Source organism: Ictalurus punctatus, chromosome 27 (assembly GCF_001660625.3).
Source record: "Ictalurus punctatus breed USDA103 chromosome 27, Coco_2.0, whole genome shotgun sequence".
NCBI classification, from domain to species: domain Eukaryota; kingdom Metazoa; phylum Chordata; class Actinopteri; order Siluriformes; family Ictaluridae; genus Ictalurus; species Ictalurus punctatus.
In genome coordinates this window covers 6,625,740-6,650,000 of record NC_030442.2, presented here as the reverse complement: position 1 = coordinate 6,650,000, position 24,261 = coordinate 6,625,740, and the positions used below count along the sequence as shown (strand labels likewise).

General features: G+C 37.2%; 2 protein-coding genes and 1 long non-coding RNA gene across 8 annotated transcripts in view; 2 read left to right on the top strand and 1 right to left on the bottom strand.

The window, feature by feature from the left end:
• rhpn2 (rhophilin, Rho GTPase binding protein 2) overlaps positions 1-15,572 on the top strand; it is a 33,721-nt gene extending 18,149 nt beyond the window's left edge. The window contains exons 4-15 of one of the 2 annotated variants that reach the window (XM_053676619.1): positions 2,112-2,187; positions 2,536-2,613; positions 2,937-3,061; positions 3,492-3,658; positions 4,515-4,702; positions 5,397-5,553; positions 6,764-6,883; positions 7,081-7,275; positions 8,417-8,463; positions 11,821-11,967; positions 12,785-12,943; positions 13,525-15,572. In XM_053676619.1, the coding sequence (XP_053532594.1) occupies positions 2,112-2,187; positions 2,536-2,613; positions 2,937-3,061; positions 3,492-3,658; positions 4,515-4,702; positions 5,397-5,553; positions 6,764-6,883; positions 7,081-7,275; positions 8,417-8,463; positions 11,821-11,967; positions 12,785-12,943; positions 13,525-13,755 (1,690 nt within the window). In that variant the 3' untranslated portion in view covers positions 13,756-15,572. Of the gene's footprint in view, positions 1-2,111; positions 2,188-2,535; positions 2,614-2,936; positions 3,062-3,491; positions 3,659-4,514; positions 4,703-5,396; positions 5,554-6,763; positions 6,884-7,080; positions 7,276-8,416; positions 8,494-11,820; positions 11,968-12,784; positions 12,944-13,524 lie in introns of both variants that reach the window. The other variant, XM_017458698.3, reaches the window with a different exon arrangement.
• On the bottom strand, positions 7,139-23,688 carry LOC128629278 (uncharacterized). Its single transcript, XR_008393621.1, has 2 exons — positions 22,278-23,688; positions 7,139-7,285 (listed from the first exon to the last, which is right to left on the bottom strand). It is a non-coding gene; the product is annotated as an uncharacterized LOC128629278 (long non-coding RNA).
• Positions 21,541-24,261, top strand: part of cep89 (centrosomal protein 89) — a 116,296-nt gene continuing 113,575 nt past the window's right edge. For 3 of the 5 annotated variants that reach the window (XM_053676614.1, XM_053676615.1, XM_053676616.1), the window contains exon 1: positions 21,542-22,003. In XM_053676614.1, coding sequence (XP_053532589.1) covers positions 21,932-22,003 — 72 coding nt within the window. In that variant the 5' untranslated portion in view covers positions 21,542-21,931. Of the gene's footprint in view, positions 22,004-24,261 lie in introns of all 5 variants that reach the window. The other 2 variants (XM_053676617.1, XM_053676618.1) reach the window with 2 other exon arrangements.

Here is a 24,261-nt window from a genome sequence, read left to right as displayed (position 1 = left end):
ATATGGGCAAAAGTATTTGGACATCTGAACATGTCACCTACATGTGGGTCTTCCTCAAACTGTTGCCACAAAGCACACAATTATCTAGAATGTTTTAGTGTTCTGCAACATTAAGTTTTCCCATCACTAGTACTAAGGGGCCGCAACTTGTTCCAGCAAGACAACGCCCATGTGCACAAAGTCAAGTCCATAAAGACATGGCTTGTCTTTGGGATGAATTGGAACACCGACTGCGCACCAGGCATCCACGCTCGACCTCACTAATGCTCTTGTGGCTGAATGAGCGGACAGTCCCAATAGCCACGCTCCAAAATTTACTGGAAAGCCTTCCCAGAAGCGTGGAGGCTGTTATAACAGCAAAGGGGAGACCAGCTCCATATTAATGCCCACGGTTTTGGTATGGGATGTTCAACAATTACATATTAGTGTGATGGTCAGGTGACCACATACTTTTTGCCATGTAGTATATGCATCCTCTGAGATACTCTTGACTCCATCATTATATAGCTGTTGCTTTGTGTTGGACTGTTTTTCTAAACTGCATTTATTTGTAGATTTTTTGTTGTTGTCGCTCATTAGAATAACCTCATATTCTGCCAGCTTGGCTACAGTTTTACCCTGCAACGAGAGCGAGGGGAGGAGCGAGAGAACAGGATTAAAAGTCTGTACTCAAGTGGTCTCTTTCTTGTAGAGATTCCTCGTCTCCAATAACAACCGAAAAACAAAAGGAGTAATTAGTGGTCAGATGGCAATGAGCTGAGACTCGTGTGTTTGTGTCCTTGAGAGTCTCTGGCCTGCTTTATTGCCTTTGAAAGAGATTCAGCTTCTTTTTTTTTTTTTTTCCTCCCAAATCTCGGGCATCTGCAAAAGGCCATTAATTCAGGATAAACCCTTCTTAAAGACTGCCTGCTGTCTTCTGTAGCAGGCTGTGCATATAAGCGTGTTTACTAGAATAGTCTCAGCCTGTGTGCATTAAAATAAAACAGGCAGACCGCACACTATCACCTGCAGTCAGTGTGTATCTAATCCTGAAGATAAGATTAAATAAATAGAACGGTAGAGTACAGGGTCTAAAAAAACACAAGCGTCTCACAGATCTGGGAGTGTTATTTATTTATTTATTTATTTATTTATTTATTTAATGTTTAGCCCTTTAGTGTGAACAACTCTGGCGGACTATACAGTATATACAGGTCAGGAAACTGTACTTTTGTGTGTATGGTAGAGAAGTTAGATTGGAGCCTTTTTTAAAAAAAAAAAAAAAAACAAACATCTCTTTTATTTGTATGACCCAGAACAAAATGACATTGTTTCTAAAAAAAAATGGGTATATTGCTTCCTAGTAACTGTATGAAGTCTGCTTATTTTTAATGCAAGTAATGAATAGTTTTGGCTAATAGGTGTATGAATGTTTGTTTTATTTATTTATTTTTTACTTAACATGAGAAATCATGACTGAATGCTTATGTTATTTTCTTAATATTGCAAATGTTACTTGCTTATTAGTGTATTCTGATCATACAGGGATAAAAAAAAAAATTGTATACTTGCAGAATAACATTTGTTAAAAATCAGTATGGGGTTGCAAAATGTACTGGATATAATATAATGTCGATATTGTGAAGAATTATATCACAATACACTTTTGTGAGATATTCTGGGTATCATTATTTATTTATTTTTTAACATTTGTAAAATGTTTTTAATGATAGTTGATTGAAACTACAGTTGATAAATTTGAATCTGAAAATGTGATTTACAGATTAAAGTTCTTTTCCTCCTTTTCAGTGGTAATAAATGATGTTTCTCACGAAAGTATTCTCAAATTGTCCTTAACTATTATAATGTTATATATTATATAAACATAGTAGTTAAGGACAATTTGAGAATACTTTCAGGACAAATATCAATTATTACATAGACCTTTAGTCATGCAGTTTTATAAGCGAACATTTAACTGCTCTGTGGTTTTCCTCATCAGGAATTCATTTCTGTCATTCTGACCAGACAAAAAGGTGGTCTACACAGTCGTTATGGCTGACTTTGAGAATCTGTAACTTACCAGTCATTTTGCTGTTCTTATGCTCGTGATCTTTTTTTTCTTTTTACAGAGGTTCAGCCATAATCCCTCTCATTCCTTTGGGCCTGAAGGAGACGAAAGACGTGGACTTTTCTGTACCTTTCAAGGTTTGTTTTTCTGGCAACACTTTGCAAGATAAACTGATGTGTTCTTAGGAAATACGGCATGAATGATGTTGATGAAATGTTCATGTGTTACGCAGAAAGTGTGCAGCACTTTGTGAAGTATGTATGTTATGTGTAAACTGGGATTTCATGTTTACTAAACCCCTGTGGTTTAGAGGCACAGTCCGATGTCACAGTCTACACTAATGACACAGTGTTGTCTGATTATGTCAACTCTGGCTTTGCACTCAACCACGATGTATCTAGAGTGATTGATGGTGTGTGTGTGTGTGTCTGTATGTGATGGTTCATGGTAATGCCTAATAGTATGTGATGGTTTGATTTTTGCAGGATTTCATCTTGGAGCATTACAGTGAGGATGGCACACGCTTTCAGGATGAAATTGATGATCTGATTGACCTGAGAAAGGTATTAAGTGATGATAACACTTGACTTCCACGCATCAAGCATAAAGTCTTCCGTCCTTAGACCTTCTAATTGGCGAAGCTTTAGGAACAGGTTTATTTTGGACTATTGCAAAGATATGACACTGTGATGTAAAGAGGAATAAACCCCTTCAGGACTTGCTGTTATAGGAACATAATCAACTTTAGCTCATCACACAGCCCTATAATTTATTATTTTCCTGTAATAGCACAACCAGTTATGTTTCGTTCTTTACAGAGAACACGTTGCAGAATAATACACGAACATCTGTAAAATTGTCTGCAAATCTAACGTGTTTTGAGCAGGCATGCCGCACTCCAAGTCGTAATGATTCAGGGGTGGATCTACTCGCCAGCTACTTCAGCCAACTATCACTCCTGGAGAGTCGCTTCTTCTCCCCCAACCGGCCGATGGGCATTTTCTTCACATGGTGCGTTCCAACTGTATAAAGTTACACTAAGTAGCATTTCCATTTGTCATTAATACAGTCCATTTGTAGTGTTGGCTGGTCACATGACTTGTATTCACTTTTGAAATCACTCACGATGTTCAGCGTCAGGATGACTGAGTAGTGCGTAATGTTTCCAAATTCCTGACTGTCCTTGACATTCTTGGCAATATGTATGGTGCCTAATATTATCAACAGTTCATCCAGTTCTGTAGTTACATTTATCTACAGCCTGTACACGTAGCTGTGCCCTTATTATAGTGATACTTCCTTTTAAAAGTTTGTCGTTTCATGTGTCATCACTCAACGTGCCACTGTAAGGAGCACAGCAGGTCTGATGAGTTCTGGGAAATAGAGATGCATGAAATTCTAGAGAAGGAAATAAGATTTGTGTGAAATCTGGCTCTTGCAGGTATGACTCTTTTACTGGTGTGCCAGTGTGCCAGCAGAATGTATCCCTGGAAAAGGCCAGCATCCTGTTCAACATGGCAGCCCTTTACTCGCAGATTGGCACACGCAGTGACAGACACACACAGTCCGGCCTAGAGGACGCTATCACCGCCTTGCAAAAATCAGCCGGTAAGTCATGACAGCCTGAGTCTTTATTTATTGATCATTATATAATCTTATATAACAGTGTTGCGATAGTGCCATCTGCTTTTGCTCTCATTTAGAAATCTTTGCTTATAGTGTATCATGTCATATTTTTTTTTTTCTTAGTCAACAGTCATTGGAGTTCACTTAAATGCATGGTTGCTTGAACTTCAGCTTGATTGCTTAAATTGCGGCTATAGATTTTCAAGTGCCACAGGGTACTTTAAGTTACCCAGCCACCAGTTACCAAGACACCAGTACATAGAATCAAGGTCTTAAATGAAAATGAAAGAGAGAGAGAGAGGGAGAGAAGTCACATAGACCACGCAAGGGAATTTGAGGAACTTCAGACAGTGGTGTGACTTTGAAAGCAGTTTTGGGGGGTGTTTTAGGAATTTTTGTTTCTGGTAAAATGACAAATAAAAAAAAAAACCTCACAGACCCCACTTTTAAAACCCAATTTCTGACACCCACAGAGCTGTCCTTTTATATTCATTATAAGGAACTGAAGGAAATGTGTGGTGGTCCGGGAAAACCAGTCAGATGTCACTGTGGTTAAGTTCTGATAATCAGTCAAAAAAAGACTGGGTTTTGGCCAAAATTTGGTTTTACTGTATAAAACATACTTTGACACTTTTATCACACGATTTAAAGAAGCATTTCATTGAAAGAGTAGAAAAGTTTTATTTATTTATTCTTTCACATGCTTTTCAATCTTCCTGCAAAGATTATGTTGTGTATGGAGCCAGTTTAATTATATGATATATTTTTCTGTTATTCTTTATACCACCAGCATGCTTATAATAGTATTTACGCTGAATGTCTTATCTCAAAATTATAGGTGTGCTCAATTACCTGAAGGAAACGTTTACGCACACTCCCAGCTATGACATGAGCCCGGCCATGTTGAATATGCTGATAAAGATGATGTTGGCCCAGGCTCAAGAGTGTGTGTTTGAAAAGATCACTCTTCCTGGAATCCGCAATGAGTTCTTCAGCCTGCTCAGGATGGCACAGGAAGCTGCCAAGGTACTGATTTTGATACTGCATGACTTCAGGCAAAGCTGAACAAACCATACCATAGCTTATACTAATTAAAATGTTTTAGTCATTATCATTCTGATCAATTTAGCAGAGGACATCATTTGTCCACAGTTAACATATGTTATTGTACATTATTGTCCTGTTTCAGGACTATTTTCCTTGTTCGTATGTTGTTTCTTGAAACTTGTTCATATGTGTATCTACTGCGTATATATCGCTTAAATTTTGTGATTGCAGGTGACTGATATGCTTCTTATAAAATCTTAAACACTGACATTTGTGCATCTATCTATCGATCTATATATCAGTCTATCTATATCATGTGGAAAAACTAAGTACACTCCATGGAAATTGCTTGTCCAAATATATATATTAAAAAAACAACAACAAACATTTGATCCTCTTTGAAACAGTGCCTATTAATAAAATTAATACACTATCAAATGACACACAAAATTAAAATATTGTAGTAATTTTCACAATTTAATTAACCAAAAAAAAAAACACAACAGATCAGCCACATGCAGAAAGTAAGTACACCCCCTACATTTTATCACACATTCAGCACCATAAAATTTTAATCAGGTGTTTAAGATTGTATGCCAGTGATTAGAACTTGCTTAGGGAGTGCAGGTGGAACCTGCCTTATTTATATTACAATTTATTTATTGTTTTATAGGTGGAAGAAGTATACAACCAGGTGTACCAGTCAATGATCCAGTCCCCTGTTAAAGACAATGTGCCCTTTTTCTGGTCCACAATGGCACAGGTGAAGGCCCATCACTATTGCGGTCTCGCCCATTACTTCATTTCCACCTCCCTACTGGACCATGAGCGTAAGTCAATAAACCAATCATGCAGCCTCAATTTTAATACATTTGTACAATAGACAAGAAGCAACCCAAGGATAACTCTCCATGTGATGCTACCACTACCATGCTTCATTGTAGTGTTTTCTCAGATTGAAAAAGGTGGGAAAATTTCAAGGCAGTGAATATGGATGTAAAGCACTGTACATACATGTTTGTTTGTTTGTTTGTTTGTTTGTTTGTTTGTTTATTTATCAAAATGCCCAATGTGTTTTTGTTAAAGAAATTTTTTTTGTAAATCATTTGTAGGAATTAACGATATGACCGATTACTATATCCACCTCCTAACTCATGAGGCCCAAGGTTCTTAAGTGAACTCCCAGAACTCTTGGCACCTGCTGATTGGCCGAAAGCTCAGTGTAACCTTTAAAGAGACATTTTCAAGTTTTCAGCCCGTTCGTTTTCCACAAGGGAGCAGTGAACTGGGGTAACTAAGTTTAACAGAGTCACCTTACATTCAGAGGGATTTTAATGAGGCTACTCTGGTGTACAAAACTGTTATTGAAGCCTGCTGAGCGTGAGCCAGAAGTCAAAAGGAAAAGACAGAGAATGAGAAAGGGAGGGGAGAGGAGGACTGAGAGTGCACACATGGCTGTTAGCAAAACTTTTATTCTTTTTCAAACACACTGGGAGTTGGTTCTGGCTCAGGACTATAAACTGTTCCCATGGAGGGCAGAAATTTTATCAGTTCTCTCTGAGTGCCAGGAATGGCAGCCTCCCTGCTCAGATCTGAAAACTCACAGATGCCTTAAGGGATGTGTCTAGACATTAAACAGATCTCAGACAGTGAATCTTTGTAGAGAAGCCTTTTGCAGCAGGACGTGCCTAGATCTTATTTTGTGTGTTTAAAAAATTAAGCCAAAACATTTTCCTCCTCTGCATCATTTATAGTTTATCAGCCAAGAGCAAAGTTTGTTTTTCTGGTTTTGTATTGGAGCTTATGTACTGAGCAATGTTTAGTTTCTTGTAAACTGCATGTATATCTTTGTATAAATTCATCTATATAGTCACTTTGTATTAGTGATAATGATACATAGATTGCTCTGTAAATACTCTTAGGGGTGTGTGCACGCGCTGATGAAACGAGACACTGAAAAATGCATCAAATAATTGTATTAGCAAAAGTTAAAGCAACTTTGGTGTGTGTGTGTGTGTGTGTGTGTGTGTGTGTATGCAGTAACCCTCAATGATGATGAGGATAAGCAGGAGAAGGCTCTCTCTCAGTTGTATGACACAATGCCTGATGGACGCGCTCCCCTGGAGATCCTGCGCAAGAAACAGGAGCGGCGACACATAGGTGAGACCCTTCACACTACTACCTTGTTACAAGAAACATCTCAGCATGTCTTCTTGCAAATCAAATGCTCTATTCACTATTTAACAATGGATATACTATTGAGCCATCTACATCACAAATGTGACAGTATAAACTGTTAAAATGGTAGTAATAACCCAAAGCCCCGTCACACTTCCCCATTTTGCTCCACCCCACAGGTAAGGCTCACCTGAAGCGTGCCATAATGAACCAAGAGGAAGCATTGCGTAACCAGAGCCTGTGCCCTCACCTCCGCAAGCTGGACATCCTCACTACCATTCTTGATGCCAGCCACAATCGCTCGCTTGCAAAATTTGAGCAATACAGCACAGAAGAGGAGTTCACTGATTACATGGAGGCACCAGACATCATCTGTGAGTTGGCCTAAAATAAATGAATATACAATAACATCATCAATATTATTACTAACAATAACAATAATAATAAACATACACAGTCACAACAAAAGGCACTGTACAAAGGTCAAGCTTAGTAACTGTGCCCTCAAACATACAATTAGGCAACTTAATGATGTAGATCTATGTTATATTCCTGAACGAGCAGACATTCCCTAAAAACCCAGCTTGGCACCTTGTACAAGGCACTAATTATATATCACTTTTCATTTGAAATAAATCTCAAGGTGTGTTACATGTAAAGGGTGAATAAGAAAAAACAGCAAGTGAACATGTTTGAAGGTTTCTCATTAAATAGTATTTTACTGTGAATTAAACAATGAAAATAGATTTACTACTTAATAAATATAAAATAAAGTGTAATGACCTCACCGGGGGGGGGGGGGGAGAGAAATGTTTAAACCTTTAAAATTTTTATTTATTTAAATCTTAACTGTGAGATGAGTGGTGATGTGGGAGTTTTGTTAGGTTTAAAGCTTTGGCTAACTTAAAATGAAGAGGACTGATGCGTTGGAGGTAGAGTCAGTTTAATTAGCTGCTCTATGGCCTCATCAGCAAGCTGTTGGAATTTTGATTTTTACAAACATTTAACATGTAACATTTAGGAGTGACTTTTACCATTCTGAAGGTTGTTTATATGGCAGGCCTTGGCTACTTTGACAGAAGTTGCCACTGTACAAAAGATAACAGAACAAGCACATGAATATAAACTCGAGCTTTGCCTTGCAGCCAGATCTACTATCAGAGCTACTGTTATAGAGAAATGTGTCAACACCCTCTGACCAATCGGAATCAAGAACTCGACAGTGCTGTGGTATAGTCCATTAAGTCCATTAAGCACATTAGGCACCTTGTGTTTATAGAAGTTCTGAGAGCACAAAGCACTTTTATTAGAGACCAGACTTATGATGAAATTGATATAAAAATTATCTTAAATTATATCTTATCTTAAATGTATTGCAAAAGCAACAATATTCCATAATATCTGTACAGAAAGGCAGCACATTTTTCCCATCTTCTAAGCAGATGATATGATGTCTGTCATGTTTATAATACAAACACCAGATAACGCTCTTTGTTTTTTTTCCTCCTTGTGCAGCTAAAACTGAGCAGAAAGCAGAAATGGAAGTTCCCACCACCACTAAGGTGAAAGTCAAAGACTTATTCCACCGACTGGTATGTGGGCAACTAATTTTTCTACTAGTTTTTTTTCCATATAATTCTCAAGGTCTGTTAACAGCATAGCAATGCTATTTGTAGGATTTGTACCGTTCGAAAAAAAGCATCAGTTTGACTTTTGCTTGATCGGCTTGCATGCTGTATTGAACAGACCCTTACAAAAGCTTCTCCACACTGTTCAATATTACAGCTATAATATGGTGTTCCTTATAAAGGCCTGTTTTGCTGGTTTTGTTTGTACAGTGTGAAGAAGCTTTAAACTGTTTACCAGCACTAACATGGGTAACAGTCAGTACGTTTACATGGACAACAATAATCCAATATTAACCCGATTAAGATGATACTCTGATTAAGAAACTAGCATGTAAACAGCAATTACCTTAATCCGATTAAAGTCATGACGTGTGCCGTTAATCGATCTATGTTCTATAACATGTAAAACGGGAACATGAACGGAATATTCTAAAAGCAACTCATGTAAACACCTTAATCACAATATTGTCTTATTCAGAATAAGGTCATTAATTAGATTATTTCTGTCCATGTAAACGTAGTCAGTGATGAAATGCAGTTTGCACATCAAGAACTCTGTCTCACACACTTTCACACAATTTTCGCTTTCATTACATTTTTTTTTTTGGAATTCCATGTCTCAGGAGTCCCAATTTTTACCTTTCACTACAGTCACTTTTCACTTTTTGTCACTAAGCATGACTGAGAACTTTTTATATTTATTTATTTATTTATTTTTTATATAAATATTTCAAATCCATTCACAGTTCATTTCATCTTGCTCCAAAGATCTCATTGTATCAGGTATTGGAAACCAGTGTACAGAAGTGTGTATGTGAACCTGTCAGGTTGCATTCATCAAGATTCTGAAGCTTGTGGGCAGAAAAGTGTACAAAATATACCAGATGCACTGTGGACTGAGGGTAGAGCATCTTCAGATGAGAAAATGAAATTTCATGAATTTTAGTTTAACCTTTTGTTGCGATTTGTCAGTTATAATCCCATCAAGGGCTTAGTATGGACTATAAAATTGACTCCATTAATCATTTCAATTAATGTCAGTCATTAAAAAAGACAAATTAACCACTAAAAAGTGACAATATTAATGAACTTGTGCAACCATCAGAAACAAACAAGGTTTGCATGAGGTTTAATAATCCTGGATGTTTAGGATATTTAACTATCCTGGTGAGGATACTTCATCATCTTTTAATACTTCATAAATGTTATAAACGTGTTCATTTCATGTTATTTTTCTTATTCTGAACAACAGAAGGTACAAAGAACTGCATGTGAACTGTAATACTGCTTATTTTAACTTTATTATTTATCTTCTTTTTTGTAATGAAATTTGCCCAAGTGGACTTTTATTTATTTATTTATTACTTTTATATATATATAATTTTTATTTTTGCTTTGGTTATTTCCTTTAATATAAAGTAATTTAAATTGTTGTTTTTTTTTTCTTCTTCTTCTTCTTCTTATTATTATTATTTTATAAAGACATTTGAATTATTGTGGATTACCGTGATTCTGCATTGAAGGCTTCTGTTTAAAAAAAAATCTTCTGGAGGGAAATCTTGCTCAACTCTGCCCATGTTCCCTGAAAGGCACACCATGGGTTTAGTTAAGAAGGTAAAGTCATGACATACAGTGCTCTCCACTAATATTGGCACCCTTTGTAAATATAAGCAAAGAAGGCTGTGAGAAATTGTCTTTATTGTTTAACCTTTTGATCTTTTGTTCAAAACATTCACAAAAATACTCTGCCCTCATGGATGTCAAACAATTGCAAACAAAATATAGGTTTATCAAAAAAAAAATCTTTGTTAAATATAGGTGTGGAACAATTATTGGCACCCTTTAGTCAATACTTTGTGCTACCTCCATTTAACAGGATAACACCTCCTGAGTCTTCTCCTATAATGCCTGATGAGGATGGAGAATACATGGCGAGGGATCTGAGACCATTCCTCCATACAGAATCTCTCAGATCCTTCAGATTTCGAGATCCACGCTGGTGGACTCTCCTCTTCAGTTCATGCTACAGGTTTTCTATGGGTTTCAAGTCAGGGGACTGGGATGGCCATGGCAGAACCTTGATTTTGTAGTCAGTAAACCATTTTTGTGTTGATTTTGATGTATGTTTTGGATCATTGTCCTACTGGAAGATCCGACCACAGCCCATGTTAAGCTTTTCTCTGGCATAAACACAGCCCCAAGACTTTCTGACCCCAAGACACAACTAACTTCTGCAATTCTCCAGCTGTGATCCTTGGAGATTTTTTGGCCACTCGAACCGTCCTCTTCACAGTGTGTTGAGACAATATAGACACACGTCCAATTCCAGGTTGATTTATAACATTTCCAGTTGACTGGAACTTAATTATTGCCCTGATGGTGGAAATGGACATTTTCAATGCTTGTGCTATTTTCTTATAGCCACTTCCATTTTGTGAAGCTCAACAACCTTTTGCCGCACATCACAGCTATATTCGTTGGTCTTACCCATCAATATGAATGACTAAGGGAATTTGGCCTATGTGTTACCTCATATTTATACCCCTGTGAAACAGGAAGTCATGGTTGAACAATTTCCTGTTCCTAGTCACCCAGGTGTACTAAAATAATGTAAAATATCAATGGGAAAATACTTCAAATGTATATTTCTCATATGAATTCATAGTGGTGCAATAATTGTTGCACACATATTTAACAAAGATTTTTGTTTATAAACCTATGCTTGCAATTGTTTGATATCCATGATCAGAGTATTGTTGTGAATTTTTTTTAACAAAAGATGAAAAGGTTAAACAATAAAGACAATTTTTCACAGCTTTCTTTGCTCATATTTACCAAGGGTGCCAATATTAGTGGAGGGCACTACATGTCATGACATTCTATGCATTTGCAGTGTGCCTCATGGGCAGCTGAGGACTGAGGGTGTATAGGGAATTTTAAAGGTGATTTGTAGAGCCCAAGACATTCCATCCATCTCTTATTTATACTTCACCACCGCAACCAAGCATGAGAAGCATGCATTTTGTGTGATTTTCTTAAATATTGTATATAACTTGAATAAACATCAGTTACATTGGGTGATGTACTTTTTAGGTATTTAAAATATGTTGCAGATTATTGCTATAAAATCAATCCTGGATCAGTGTGACCTCCATTGCTAAGCACAGAAGATTTTGTTTCCCTGTTGTTTAGCTGCTGAACTCAGGCTGCATCCTGTTTGGCCCTTGAAGCTGTCTCTGGTCATCATACTGTGTTGTCATGCTCATTGTCATTTCGTGTCATGTGTTGCAGGGCCCGTTGTCGGTATTCTCAGCCAAACAGAGGTGGACCGCACCACGTACATTCAGGTTAAAGGCTGAAGACAGAGACCTAGGTTTCACACTGAAAGGGGATGCACCTGTCCAGATCCAATCACTTGACCCCCTATGTCAGGCAGCTGTGAGTACATTCACACACTTTTTAATTTATTTGCATAGCCATTTCCTGAGAAATGCCTATGATTTCCTTATCACATTATACATTTCTGAAATCCTATTTCACAGTGCTTTCCTATTCATACAAACTGAAGCTTTATTTAATGAAGGGGCTTAAACTCTCCATGTATCTGTCTCTTTCCCGCTCATTGGTAGGTTTTTTTAAACCTTGACCAGACATTATGGGGAAAGGAAAAGCAGATTATTTGTATTGTCTCTCACATGGGCCTTTTTAGAACCCTAGAATTCTAAGCTAGCTCTCTTTATATGTGTGTGTGTTTATATATATATATATATATATATATATATATATATATATATATATATATATATATATATATATATATATATATATAAAAATATATATATATATTTTATTTTATTTTTTTATATTATATTATATTATATTATATTATATTATATTATATTATATTCATATTCCATTCCATTCCATTCCCCCGGATATTCCCTTTTTCTTTGCCTCATACATGACACCTGTTTCTGGATTCTCATTCTCTTAAATCTTTTGAGCTGTCCAGAACAGCTGCATTTGTTCAGAAATAGCCTGTGTGCACACACTCTCCTCTTCTAGAGTACATCACATACGCTATGTTTGTGAATGAGCCTACACTGCTCACCCTCTGATAAGCACTTTGTAAATATTGGGAGCACAGAACAAAGCACCACTCTCTTAGAACATGATTTACTCTACTGTCAACCTTTTGTCTTTCTCTCACTCCCCTTTTCTTTTTTTGTTGTTGCTGTTATCGCTTCATCCCCAGGCGGATGGCCTGAAAGAGGGCGATTACTTGGTCGCCGTTGGTGATACGGACTGTAAATGGATGGGTGTGAGCGATGTCATGAAGCTGTTAAAGGATGTGGACGACGAAGGCATCGACATAAAAGTCATCAGCATGATGGACAACAGCATCCAGACCATGGTAACTTTCCCAACATGCTGAAGTCTTAAGCAGCAACTCCAGCAATTTTTTTCATTCCATACCATAGAAGTATGCTCCAACTGAGTTGTATGTATTTGCAAAGGGCCAATATAGCTACAGGTTTTGAAATCAGGTGTGGCTCCTGATTGGTTGGATTGAAAAGCTGCAGCCACACTGACTCTTTGCAGATATGATTGCACTGGTATTGTATAATTTTCTCCCTTCGAGTCCTTGAGGTGTGAAAGTCAGTGATTTAGCATCTGTCTTTTTACCAGCAATGAAATACTCAGTTGGAGCATTCTTCTATGGTCGAACCACAAGCAGAAATCTGACTGAGGTGGGCATGATGGATTAGAAGGTGCTGGATTTGCTCTTTAATGATGTAAATGTCTGGTGTCCACTCACTAATAATGCTGAAAGGAAGTGTCTTTTTTTTTTTTTTTTTTTTTTTTGGTCATGTGCTTCTCTGATCACTGAAATTTTGTATCTTTTTATTAAGATTAGAACCTTTCTAGCGCTAAACTGTTTGTTACGCATCATCGCATAATCTCTTCATTGTGTATAATTTCTTCTGAAAACAGGCAACAAAAAGTGCCACATTCTCAGGCGGGCTTTCAAAAACCTACTCCATGATCTGCCTGGCTGAAAACGATGACGAGAAACGTCCAAAAACCCGCAAAGTCAGCAAGAAGATGTCATTCCTCAGCTGGGGGCTGAAGAACAAGCACAAGAGCGCCAGCACTCTCAGCCTCCCCACAGCTGACTACAAACCCTCCGTCCCCAGGTCCTTCAACGACAGTAGCCTCTACTGAACACACCGACACAGCGGACACTGACCTGCAGACTGTAGCACAGTGCTCTCAGGCACAGGTACAAAGTCAGTCAGTTAGTGGTGAAATGAAGGAAAAAAGACTTTTGCACACAATTCTTAGGACAGATTGAGTAAATGCTTGATGTTTCTCTCTGCTGGCGAAAGTTTATAATCCTTCAAGTCATTGTGCCCATATAGTTAATATGGTTAAAATATAATTACCACACATGGTTTTTGAAAATCTATAAATGTGCTGTACATCTGTTATATTGTCTCTGTGTGTCCCATATATGGGAGGGACTTTTTATATATAAACAGGTACAGGGAACTGATACCTTGTGAAAACAGGAGGACCCTGTGCTTTTACCAATCAAGAACATTCAACTGCTGCTGCTGTAATTATTATTTCACTGTATTTTTCTTTTGAGGAGTCGGTGATTATCATTAGGTGAACTTATTTACTTAGGTTTGTTTTCTTTTTTTTCTTTTCTTTTTTTTTTTTTTTTTAAACTGAGTCTGTCTACAGTTCCACAGGAATACACTAAGGAATAGAGTAAAACCTTCACTAAATACTTTCATTAACACTGCTATATGGAACATGTGAGGAATTTTAAGAAGTAAAAATGCTAAAAGATTACGTTAGTTAATTACAAGGTTAGCGTGAAATATATTGGAGTGTTATCGTTTGTGTAATGTGAATGTTCAGTGGGTGGGTCATGTATTGTGTTAATCTACCAGTACAGTGGTTGTTCCTGTATTATAAAACATACTTTATTATTCATTATGATGTGAGTGTAGACAGGTAGATGAGTTCTGCCAGGACTCTGGTGGTGCTTGAGTTAACCTCAAGCTTAAAGGATTAAAGAAGAACCTCATTCAGTATGGAAAGACTTATTATTCTTATTTTTTATGTAGGCTATTTGCTAACACCCTCTGAAGTGTTAGACATATTTCACTGTCTACAACGTAGATACTTATACACATTTGATAATCAAATAAATAAAATGCACATAGATAAAAAGATTTATAATTATAAGTATGTATTCATTTGATGGTATTTAGTGATAGTCCCACTGTGGCTAGTTGCACATACAGTAGGTGATGCCATAGGTGAGATTTCATGTTCGTGCAATTAAGTATTTGACTTCTTCGTACTATTCTCTGTTCTTCAGATGATTTTTTGTGTGTTTTTTTTTGTTTTGTTTCTGGTAGTGTGTGTGCGCGTCTGTGTGGGTGTGGGTGTGTGTGTGTGTGTGTGGGGGGGGGGGGCATCCCTTTAAAATGTCTAATTCCCTTTAAAATTCTTTAGGAGACTTTACTCCTAAACATTGTTTTATACATGTCATTGTCTCTTCATACACCAGAGCTGCAATATCTAGACTTGTTTTTTAACACATGGATTTTTGGGATTTTAATAAAAATCAAAATGAGTGTAATGTTAGGCGATTTTAAGACCTCAGCACAGGTAGTGGAGGTCACATGCAGGTTGATGGTTGCTCTGTGATTATAATAGATTATAATACAATATTTTAAAAGGGCATATTTATATTTATATATTGTGGGTCAATTATTAATGTATTAGTAAACTTAAATGAGCCTTTAAGGGCAAACCTCCATAATGATACTGTATCCATTGGGGTTTTGGCTTTTGGATATTTTTTTCCTGTGCTTTTAGATTTGCTCATATCTATTCTGTTGCACTCTACAATTTATTATAAGTGGAAGTGAGGCTCATTTGGTGTTTTTATTATTATTTTTTCCCTGTCACTTTCTTGTATATAAACCTGAAATAAAAATAAAATAATGGGAGATACTTGCTTTTGTTGTGACTCAGTTGATTCATTTTATCACATGTTTGTGGCTTCAGTAACCTCAACATGATCATCCAAGCTGTAAAACATCAAAATAATGGGTATATGTGTATATATATATATAGTGTGTGTGTGTGTGTTAAACATTTTCTGAAAGGATTCTACAAAATGCATTAATGCTGACATCACTCTCAAAATTTGTTAACAGAGATAAGGCAACATAAACAATCTATTTTAGAGCTGGTTTCATGACATATTTACAACACATACACTACCAGTCAAAAGTTTACACACTAATTACACCCCCCCCCCCCCCCCCAGACATTTTATAATAATAATAACGTTATCAAAACTCTGGAGTAACACAAATGGAACCATGGGAATTATACTGTGATTAAAAATCCAAAATAAATCAAAATAATTTTGTATTTTAGCATCTTAAAGTAGGTGCCATTTTTGCCTAGAATTCCAGAAATGTATTCTTGGCATTTTCTCAACCGATTTCTTGAGGAATTCCCTTGAGAAGCTTTTTAAACAGTATTAAAGGAGTTCACGCCTACACTGGACACTTACTGGCTGCTTTTCTGAATATTTCACTCCGAGCCATCAGTTTAAAAAATATATTTTTGTAAATAAATGAAAGAAATGAATACATTGGCACAACTATATTTTTGTCTACAACACCAATTTCAAACGATTTAATCATACACGTTCAGATCAAAAGCTTTTTAAGATCATCAGAAACATTTCAGTCTCCAAATGTCTCCAGACTTTTGACTGGTAATGTATGTATTCTTTCTTCCACTGATTCTTTGAAAGGGGCAGGTTGTGTAATTTCTTCCTGAAGGCAACAGTACTGAGAAAGTGCTTCATGTTCTTGTCCCTTGAGTGTTGCACCTTGTTTATGTGAAGCAAAACTGAGCACACGATTAGGACTGTGCACAAATTAATGAACGAGGGAATACACGTCCTCCTGCGGGTCTCTATTTCCATATAACACACTGAATACACTCGTTGTCCACTTTAATAGGAACAACTGTACACCAGCTCATTTATGCAGGTATCCAATCAGTTAATCATGTGGCAGCAGTGTAATGCAAAAATCATGCAGATACAGACCAAGAGCTGCAGCTAATGTTCACATCAAACATTAGATGTTTTCACACACAACAGTCTCTAGAATTAGGACAGAATGGTGCAAAAAAAAAAAAAAACAACCCAAAACATCTTGAGTGCAGATGTTCTGCAGGCTGAAACATCTTGTTGATGAGAGAGGGCAGAGGAGAATGGCCAGACTGGTCTGAACTGACAGGAAGTCTATAGTAACTCAAATAATTACTCTTTACAACTGTGATGAGCAGAGAAGCATCTGAGAATGCACATCAAAACTTGATGTGGATAGGATACACCAGCAGAAGACTACATCAGGTTCCAATCCTGCCAGATAAGAAAAAGAATCTGAGGCTATCATGGTCACAGACTGACCCAAACGGGTGAGCTGAAGACTGGAAAAAGACCAGATTTTTCCCCCTAATGTTCAACTGTCCAGTTTCAATTAGTTTGTGCCCATGATAGCCTCAGATTCCTGTTCTTAACTGCCAGGATTGGAACCTAATGTGTTCTGATCTTGTAGCCCAGCCACCTCAAGGTACAGTGTTTTGTGCATGCTGACATGCTTTTCTGCTCACCACGGGTGTAAAGAGTGATTACATGAGTTACTATAGACTTCCTGGCAGCTCAAACCAATCTGGCCATTTTGCTCTGTCCTCTCTCAACAAGGCGTTTCCACCCACAGAACTGTTACTCAGCGATTTTGTCTTTCACACCACTCTGTGTAAACTCTAGAGAGTGTTGTGTGTGAAAATCCCAGGAGATCAGCAGTTTCTGAAATACTCAAACCAGCCAATCTGGCACCAACATCCATGCCACGGTTAAAGTCACAGAGATCACACTTTTTCCCGATTCTGATGTTTGATGTGAACATTAACTAAAGCTCTTGGCCTGTATCTGCATGATTTTGTGCATTGCGCTGCTTCCACATGATTAGCTGATCAGATAACTGCATAAATGAGCAGGTGTACAGGTGTTCCTATGAAAGTGGACAGTGAGTGTACGTGGGTCAACCAGTGTACTGAGCTCAGATCGGCTCTCCTCTGTCTATATAATTTAATGAATTATCACAGGATTGAAAATGCTGATCTAGAATGTAATACAAATACCTTTTTAATGTAAAAAATGGTCAAAATACTACAGAACTATGAATCACCTGCTGTATGTTTTAAATTAAAAATATATATTTTTTAAAATTCCCATTTCAAAAGTTGATACAGCATGTGTGAATGTAACAAAGTTTCTTTGTATGTCTGCTGGTCTTCAGTAAAACTGACTAAACCGGAAAGGAGAGGTATAAGGTATAAGGAGAGGTATCAGGTTTCCCTTAGTCTTGCTTGCAGGTTATTTCCTTTATCTAGCAGACTGAATTTAAAGACTTCTCTTATAACATCATCTGACATCATCTTCACATCACAAACACGGAGAACATGTGAAACTCTAGTAACTTTGGCTTACCAGACAAATAGAACAGACTAGTTAGCAAAAGAGGTGCAGAGGGTAGCTATAAGGTGACTGGTTCAATCCGGAATGCAGTGTCTGTAAGAATTTTCGGAGCATAAATTATATTAAAGGTTTACTCAGTGATTGTGCTAGATGTTAGTCGCAACTTCTTGTTTTCATAGGTGAGCTTGGATTACTGTCTGTCTGGAGATTCACATGTTCTTCATGTCGCTGTGTGGGATTCTTATAGCTACTCCAGTGACCTCTCACCTTCCACAAATATGGAAAGTACTAGAATCTTTAACTAACAGTTAACAGTCTAAAACTTGTGCGAGAGCAGGAGATTTACCACCAGTCAGTATGACTGAAAGGCAAACAGACATGCCTGGTTGTTTTTCTCCCTCTCGTTTACAGTGCCTGGGGCGCAACAGCGACCGGAATTTCTCCTCTGAACAAATAAAAACAACCAATTGAAACAAATATTACAAAATGTGCTGTGACCTAAAAATCACTGACTGCACATTTAAATAATCATAATGATTAACTGAATCTGTTAAAAGGAAGGATTTCTGTGAACTGTTTACATAATACTAATAATACATTAACTGCATTTGTAATGAAGGCTTAATTGAAAATGTGTATTGTGTAAGTCAATTTGAGCTTAAGACACTGATTTTTACCAGTTCTTTTAGCCTTACTCATGGGCAGTGGTGGCTCAACAGTTAAGGCTTGAGGTTACTGATCAGAAGGTTGGGAGTTCAAGCCCCAGCACTGCCATGCTGCTGCTGATGGGCCCTTGAGCAAGGCCCTTAACCCTCTCTGCTCCACAGGTGTCGCATCATGGCTGACCCTGCGCTCTGACCCTAGCTTCCTAACAAGCTGGCATATGCAAAGAAAAGAATATCACTGTGCTGTAAATGTATACATGACAAATAAAGGCCTCTTTCTTTCTTTCTTACTTCTCACTGGCCTCATTTCAAATGTTGGGTTTGTTTTTTTCCAGCAGCGGTTTGGTGCAGAGTCTGAAAAGAAAATGTACATCTGTCTGCAACCTGAGCTTCACTAGCTGCTGCCAAAAACAGTTATAAAGGACTTGAAGAGTACACTTAGTGTTTTTAAACAGTGTTTATTAATAGACATAAAAGCAGCCCAGCTATCACAGGAGGACAACCACGGAAGCTTTCTAGGCCTGGAGAGGATCCTTTTACGTAAAAAAAGGAATATAAGACTAAAAATTGTTACATGTGACATGGCATAACTGCGTAAGAAGTTAAATAAATAAGCAAATAAATAACAAACTGCCTGTCTTTTAGACATCATTAATTCTTTGTATGCTGTGAATGTGAGAATCAGGGATGCTGAACATCATGTGGTGCACTAATGCACTTTAAATGATTCCCAGGCAGGGGAATTCTGGACTGCGGGTTGGGTTGGTTATTAAAGACAGGGGCTCTTCACGCCAACAGTGATGTCAGAGTGGTTTTGCTTGTGTGTGTGTGTGTGTGTGAGAGAGAGAGAGAGAGAGAGAGAGAGAGAGAGAGAGAGAGAGAGATATGGTGAATGCACGGCCCTGCTTTCTCTGCATTTTTTCTGGGAAACTTGACAAGTCTCCTGCACATGTTGGCTGAAAGCTCTACCTACACAACCTTTGTTGATGTTAAATGGCTTATGAACCGAACCCAGTTTTTATACCTTGAATATCCACATAAATACCTGCATTCATCTCACTGATAGCTAACATATGATTGAAAATCACATTAGTCACAAACTTTTAGGTCAATTATATAAGCAGACTTTGAAAATCAAGTTCATATTGTCAGAAATACAACACATCAGCATGCGTGCCGTTTTCGGAAAAGAATCAACACCAAAACAGTGGTGTGATGAGACTTGACGGGAAGCAAAGTGAATCATTTTCCTATATCACCTACTGAAGAGTTTCATTCCTCTTATACTACAGGAATGTGTCAGTGAGTACATTGTTTTGACTAATTAAGGAATAACACATCAGACTTTTTATCTATTTATAGTTACATTTAATGTTATGGAATGTCTGCAAGACAAGTTAGTTCTTGTCATAAGTTACGTTAGAAACGGTCATTCCCTCACAAACCTCTCTTCTGACCTCTCTCTTGAAATGAACAAGGCAACAAAAATGCAGCTTGTCATGTTATCGAGAAACCGGAGACTCTCCCAGGACAGAAAACTTGATGATTATTACAAAGTGCCAACACCCGAAAGTCCTTCCTTAAATGCTAAATAAACCTCTCCTTACCGAAAGCTTCGTCATTTCAATGGTTTTATGTTTTTCTTTGTTAAACAACAAATAAAATTTGTTTTTTATCTGTTGGTTATTAGTCATAGATTATGTAGAGTGTCCGCAGTACAAGTCCTTCTTTTCTGACCAATCGGATTCAAGAACTTGATAGTGCTGTGGTGTAAAAAGAGCGGTTTCACTGACCATGGCATGTGTACACATTATGATTTAGTGTTATGCGTGATCTGAAACTCATGAAAGATACAAACACAAATATAGCTAGTCTGACAGAATAAACCATGTTATTCTTATTAGCAGAAGGTGCCCACAACCTCAGATTATTATTATTATTTTTTTAAATACAACTGAATTAATAGGAATTGGCCCCCTGTCCAGGGTGTACCCCGCCTTGTGCCCAAAGCTCCCTGGGATAGGCTCCAGGTTTCCCTGTGACACTGAAGAAGGATAAGCGGTATAGAAGATGGATGGATGGATGGATGAATTAATAGGAACTTTTGAGTATTTCGCAACCTATTCTCTGTTCATTTGATCATATTAAGAGATTATCACAGTAATTCATTCTGTTTCCCTGTTCAGAGAATGTTGTGGGACATTAAAATGTTTCTCATAGCCTATAACTGGATGACTCGAGGAAAAGGATGTTTCGGGCATGACTTTAATCTTTAACAGATTTAAATATTATAATAATTTTATTCAAAATAAAATTATTGTAATGATTACCTTTCAAGGTAAAAATGTAGCTATAGTGATCTGGAACAGGCAGAAATGCAGTTTTCTAACATTTTATTATTAATGTTTTAACAGAATATCTTTACTGTCATTGTACAAGTACAATGAAATGGAATGGAAACTTCCTGCTAATGTATGCTATTAGTTTATGTTAACAAATCTACACTGTGGTACTTGACAGGGTAGGGAGAAATATGCTAATACAACTAGTGTGTATTCCTGTATGGCAATGCAAACAATCTAAACAATGATGACGTTTATTATTTATATTTACATTTATTATTGTGAATTATATATATATATATATATATATATATATATATATATATATATATATATATATATATATATATATATATATATACACATACATTATATGTACATATACATATAATTGTAGTGCAATAACTTTAGATGTGCAAAGTACCAGCAGTTCATTTGAACAGTGCTGCATGGTATTTTGTGGTGTAGCGCGCCCTCTACTGGACACAACTGAGAGTTACACTGACACGCACTTGCTATACGACCGCCGCCTGCGTTGCTAAGAAGATTAAATCTCAACCGTGATTGGTTGTTCTTAGATCTCTAAGCCAATAGGATTCGCGGTTGGATGGACGTGGACAAAGCTGTAAAGCGTCTAGATACATGAACTTAGATAGACGTTAACAAATTGATAAGCCAAACTGAAATAATTATTTATATTGCACACAAACGGGAGCGGTTTTGTTTCAGTTATTATATACGTGTATTTCCATATGTGATTATTTGTAAAGAAATCTCGCCTTTTTTTAACGGCGTAAATCTGAATGCGGCGAGGACAAAGTTGGATCATGTCAAAATTCAACTTCTCATTCAGAAGAAGCGAGCGAAGGGCATTCGTGAGTTTCAGAGAAATCTTTCTTTGTTGTATTAACTAACTATCTAAACAAGCTGCATCAGTAATGTTCTTTGTTGGTGTTTCTGAAGTCTGTTGGCGTTGCTAGCTAGTTTAGATAGCGAGGAGGCTATGCTAGCTAACGTTACCGTAAATGTTCAAATACAGTACAACCAAAATACAAAAACAACCTGCATGCACTGCAGATATGATACTCGGGTATGAAAGTGTATGAAACAACAGCCTGCTCTCTCAGAAATAAAGGTACCAAACTGTACCTGTTCCTGTCTCTGGTCCCTGTGAGTCTCTACTGGTAATTTGTACTGGTGTAAAGTTGGCTTGACATTGGACGTACCATATTCGCAGATCTGCGCAAATTTAATTTCTCTAAAGGTACATACGACATTGATGTACACGTTTCTAACTTGTTTAAATGATTGTGTATTTTGTGTATGAGCCAGTTCGGTAGTGAAATGCATGGCAAATTTTTACATATCATTTCATAGTTTTTTTAGTACATATATAAAATCTAAAAGATATGCATCATAGCTGACACCTTCATGAATAATATACATTTGGCTTTATGACTGTAATTCATTCCATTCAAATGCTATTGAAGTTAGAATCGTGTATACCAATGTAACTTTAGAGACGGTCCCTTAATATCTGCGAATATTGACCGTCCAACGTCAAGCCAACTTAATACCAGTGTAATTTGTTGACTTTTATCGGTGGCATGTTATGTCTAGTGGATACCATTAAAGACCTACTTCCTTAATACACCCTACAACTTAATGGAAACCATTTGGTAATGGTTTTAGTGGTTAACAGTTGATGATTTGTAATGGTATTTTTTTTTTTTGGTGGAAACCATTAGAATTTCTGTCATGGTTTCTATTGTTTGTTTGTTTGTTTGTTTTTTCCAGCAGGGAAATCAGTCCTTAAGGTCTGGTTATGCACCTTAAATTATTCTTAAATGTATACTATACAATTCCAGGTGAAAGATAAACACTAAAGGTAGAAAAGATGTACAGGTGATGGTAAAACCCCAGCAACAAGGAAAAGTTGTTTTGGAAAAGTTCTTTTTGGGACCTTTGAGGGGGCGTTCATTTTATAATACACTATGTTTTTTTTGTGTCAGTTTTGCTTAATACTGATTTTTTTAAAAACCCCACAACAAACCAGTGAGGTCTTATTAGGTAAGTTCATTCCACAAAGTTTGTGAACCCTTTAGAAATGACTACATTTCTGCATAAATATGACCTAAAACATCATCAGATTTTCACTCGTCATGAAAGTAGATAAAAAGAACTCGGTTAAACAAATGAGACAAAAATATTTCACTTGGTCATTTATTTACTGAGGAAAATGATCCAATACTCTCACAGATCTGTGAGTGGCAAAAGTATATGAACCTTTGCATTCAGTATCTGGTGTGACCCCCTTATGCAGCAATAACTGCAACTAAATGTTTCCGGTAACTGTTGATCAGTCCTGCACATCGGCTTGGAGGAATTTCAGCCCGTTCCTCAGTACAGAACAGCTTCAAATCTGGGATGTTGGTGGGTTTCCTCACATGAACTGCTTGCTTCAGGTCCTTCCACAACATTTCTATCGGATTAAGGTCAGGACTTTGACTCGGCCATTCCAAAACATTACCTTTATTCTTCTTTAACCATTCTTTGGTAGAACGACTTCTTTGTCTTCTTTGTCTTTGTCTTTGCATGACACATTTGCATTTGAGATTCAGTTCACGGACAGATGTCCTAATATTTTCCATTAGAATTTGTTGGTGTAATTCAGAATTCATTGTTCCATCAGTGATGGCGAGCTGTCCTGGCCCAGATACGGCAAACAGACCCAAGCCATGATACTACCACCATCATCTTTCACAGATGGGATAACGTTCTTATGCTGGAAATCAGTGTTTTCCTACACAGTTTTTTTTTTGGAGAGCAGTGGCTTTCTCCTTGCAAGCCTGCCACGTACACCAGTGTTCAACGTTTTCCTGATGGTGGACTCATGAACATTAACATTAGCCAATATGAGAGAGGTTTTCAGTTGCTTAGAAGTTACCCTGGGTTCCTTTGTGACCTCAGGGACTGTTATGGGTCTTGGCCTTAGAGTGATCGTTGTTGGTGGACCACTCCTGGGGAGGGTAACACTGGTCTTAAATTTCCTAAATTTGTACACAATCTGTGGATCGGACTGTGGATAGATGGAGTCAAAACTCTTTAGAGGTTGGCTTCGTGACCTTTTCCA